Below are 3,083 nucleotides of genomic sequence, written 5' to 3' on the forward strand. Positions count from 1 at the left end.
CAGTTACGTTGAACTTGATTAAAGTATGTATTGATTATTTTGACGCATTTGGGACGGTTACTTAGACTTGATTAAAGTATGTGTGCACAGACAAAAACAACATCTTGATCGCCCAAAATCTCTACCCCAACGCAGAGAGACTGCGAACATCGCCCGAAATCTTCACCCCAACGAAGAGGAGACTGCGAACAACATCTTGATCGCCCAAAATCTCTACCCCAACGCAGAGAGACTGCGAACAACAACAACTTGATCGCCCAAAAACTCTACCCCAACGCAGAGGAGACTGCGAACAACCGTGTCCTTGTAGTCAGTCTGTACCAACTCCCAGTGGTTACCTCCAAGAGGTAGCAGTCTCTCGATGCAGTCGAGTAAGCTCAGCGTTTCTCGGGAGCTCCATCCCATATCTCGTCCTTTCGGTCCCATGCCAAAGTTAAAGTGGCTGGTCCCCACCACAAACCTGTGAGCCAATTAAAGAGTAGAGATTTGCGCCAGTTTCTGTGGACATCACTTTGCCTCATGTTAATATTAATCATATTTTCGACGGATAATTTTGAGCCGGCACCTACTCAAAATATAGTTTGCGCCGGTTTCTGAAGTCCTCCACTGCACAAAGTTATCCTTATCACCAGGAATGGCATCAACTGTAGTTTCTCGTGAACTAGTAAACGGAGTACGGTGATATACAGGCATAATAGGCATCTGTCAGCTCGATACCCGCGCTATTGACCTTAGTAATGCAGCAGTCAATGGCGCGGGGCCTACCGAGTTGTAGTCGATGACTTGATCCTGCAACATTAACAACACGACTACCGGCCGCGAAGACATACCTACCGAATGCCGCACGACTCTCACCAACGCAGCAAGCCATGCAACTTCGACCGGCGCAAGACAGAGACCGCCAACCACGGCAGGATCGGCCTCGGACTGGGCTCGCACCGGCGCACACAAGCAACCGGCCGCAGGCGAATGCGCTATCGGCCGCAACTTACCTGCGCCGCAAGAGTCATCACCACATAAGTCATAAGCTATTGACTGCGGCATACATACCATGCCAGGGCCTCCACAACTGCATCTCGACCTATGCTATCACCGACCCTGAAGCTTCGCTGCTCCGTGTGTTTAGCACCGACGTCTCTATCCGGCCACTGTAACCGGATACTGACTCCAGCAAATCCAGTACAAGTCCATCAAATCTGTGTGACTTTTACTGGAATATTTGCTGGTCAGCAAAGCACTAAAGGATAATGGTGCGGTGCGAAAATATTTCAGTAAATTTTCAGTAAATCAGCACACAGATTTACTGATTGGCCAATTTACTAGATGCTCTAAGAGCATCTGCACCGGTGCGAACGGCTTTTTTGGAATTCCAGTAAATCGCCCAATAAAATTGTTGGGATCTGAGAACTGCTGGTACCGGTGCAGATGCTCTAAGTAAGAGATACTGGTAAGTACTCCGGAGTAATATACTTACGGTAGAGGGATATGCAGATACCTGGCGACAAGAATGGCTGCAGCTTCGTCCGTCGAACTTGTTAAACGCTTGTTCGTCGCTGCCAAAATGATCCTTACAGACCATCGCCAAAGTTTGTATTCTGTCCATGTGGAGATGCTGCTGTCCCTGCATGTGAAGCAGCGATTTTGGGACGTGCGAGTTCCAAGTCACCCTTAGGGAAAATATTACCTTAGTAGGGGATCGTTATCAAATACTAGTAGGGAAATATAGTAGGGCAGCCAGTATGCATATTTGTACGGTGTCATTTTGATCTCCTTCTCTACTACAGTATTCCATAGTATTTTTCCGAGGCCTGATGCATACTCCCCAAAGGTTTACCGTCAAACTCAATTATACCCATTTACAACGATGCACTTGCACTCGCGGGGGTTTCTTTCTCTTGAGAATGTGGCGACTTTCGGGCTCGTCAAGAAGCGATGCCCGTGCATGCGTCTTCGTAGACTGCGTACTTGCCTCGCGTCGCTTTGGCTTCACGATGTTTCAGGAGCGCATTGAGCCCGAGGCCGACGACTCTATAGTTGGACTTGTAGTCCTTGGCACCTTGCGCGGGGGTGTGCATTTTGCCGTGCATGGCGCCGCCGTCCAGATCAAACAGCTCGAGGGCCAAGGCGTCCGGGATGTCGAAATTGAGAGGCTGCACCTTGTCCATGCAGGTCAAGTTTATCGCGTCCAGCGCGCCGTTGGCGAGAAGGAAATCGGCGACCACAAGCAAGCCGCAGTGGGGATCAGTGTGGTTCTCCGACAGGGGGGTGTTCCCAATGACGCCATGCACTGCCACGGGGAACTCAACCAGTTTCTTGTTGTCGCCTTTCATGTTGTTAAAGTGTCGTCGGGCATGCTTTGACGGGGTCAGGGGGTCCAAGTTGCCCGTGAGACCGAGCACAGACACCCCGATGGGAATGGCCGCGGTTTTGTTGAAGTACTTGTCCGGGGTATATGTCCAGGGGGGGGACGTTCATATCGACCCACGGCGCGCACTCGGACGAGTTGGAGCCCGTGAAGAGGCAGTAGCTCCCGACCTTTGTCCGGGTCGTTCAGGGCCATAGGCGACGCGAGGAACTGCTGCTTGATGTCCTCCATTGACGGCGTGGGCACTTGCCACACCTCGGAGAACACGATGGTGTCTTGGATGATTTCGGAGTCCAAGACCTTTGAAGGCTCTGCTGGGTGATTTTCGGTTAGAATCGCGGTCATCACGTCCTTGTCTTGGGCATTACAGCGCTCTAGGCGGGCGGCAAACGTCGGGATGTACTTGCGACGGTCGTAGTGGCCGAGAAGCTTGAAAAAGAACTGGCGGAGGCTTATGGACGGCTTGTTCTCGAGCGTGTCGTAAAAGATAGCCGAGCATGCCGATGCGTTCGCATCCAGCGTCTCGTACAGCTTGAATAAGGTGGCGGTGGCGTTTTCGCCTAGGAGTTTGCCGCGCACGGCCGTATCCTTTTGGCACAGGTCCAGGAAGTGCTGACTCACGTCCTTGGCATCGTCGTCCCAGTTGCTATACACTTGGTTATTTCCGGTCCCTTGAGGTTCGAAGTGGTCGGCGACGATGCTGTCGAGGATGTAGCCC

At 51.6% G+C, this 3,083-nt stretch overlaps 1 protein-coding gene across 1 annotated transcript in view; it reads right to left on the bottom strand.

Annotated features, from left to right (window-relative positions):
* Positions 1-1,922: 1,922 nt before the first annotated feature.
* Positions 1,923-3,083, bottom strand: part of H257_19172 (hypothetical protein) — a gene marked incomplete at both ends in the record, with an annotated part of 1,771 nt that continues 610 nt past the window's right edge. The window contains 2 exons of the mRNA XM_009848318.1: positions 1,923-2,438; positions 2,486-3,036. Coding sequence (XP_009846620.1) covers positions 1,923-2,438; positions 2,486-3,036 — 1,067 coding nt within the window. The remainder of the gene's footprint in view (positions 2,439-2,485; positions 3,037-3,083) is intronic.

Source organism: Aphanomyces astaci, assembly GCF_000520075.1.
Source record: "Aphanomyces astaci strain APO3 unplaced genomic scaffold supercont1.386, whole genome shotgun sequence".
Taxonomy (NCBI): domain Eukaryota; phylum Oomycota; class Saprolegniomycetes; order Saprolegniales; family Verrucalvaceae; genus Aphanomyces; species Aphanomyces astaci.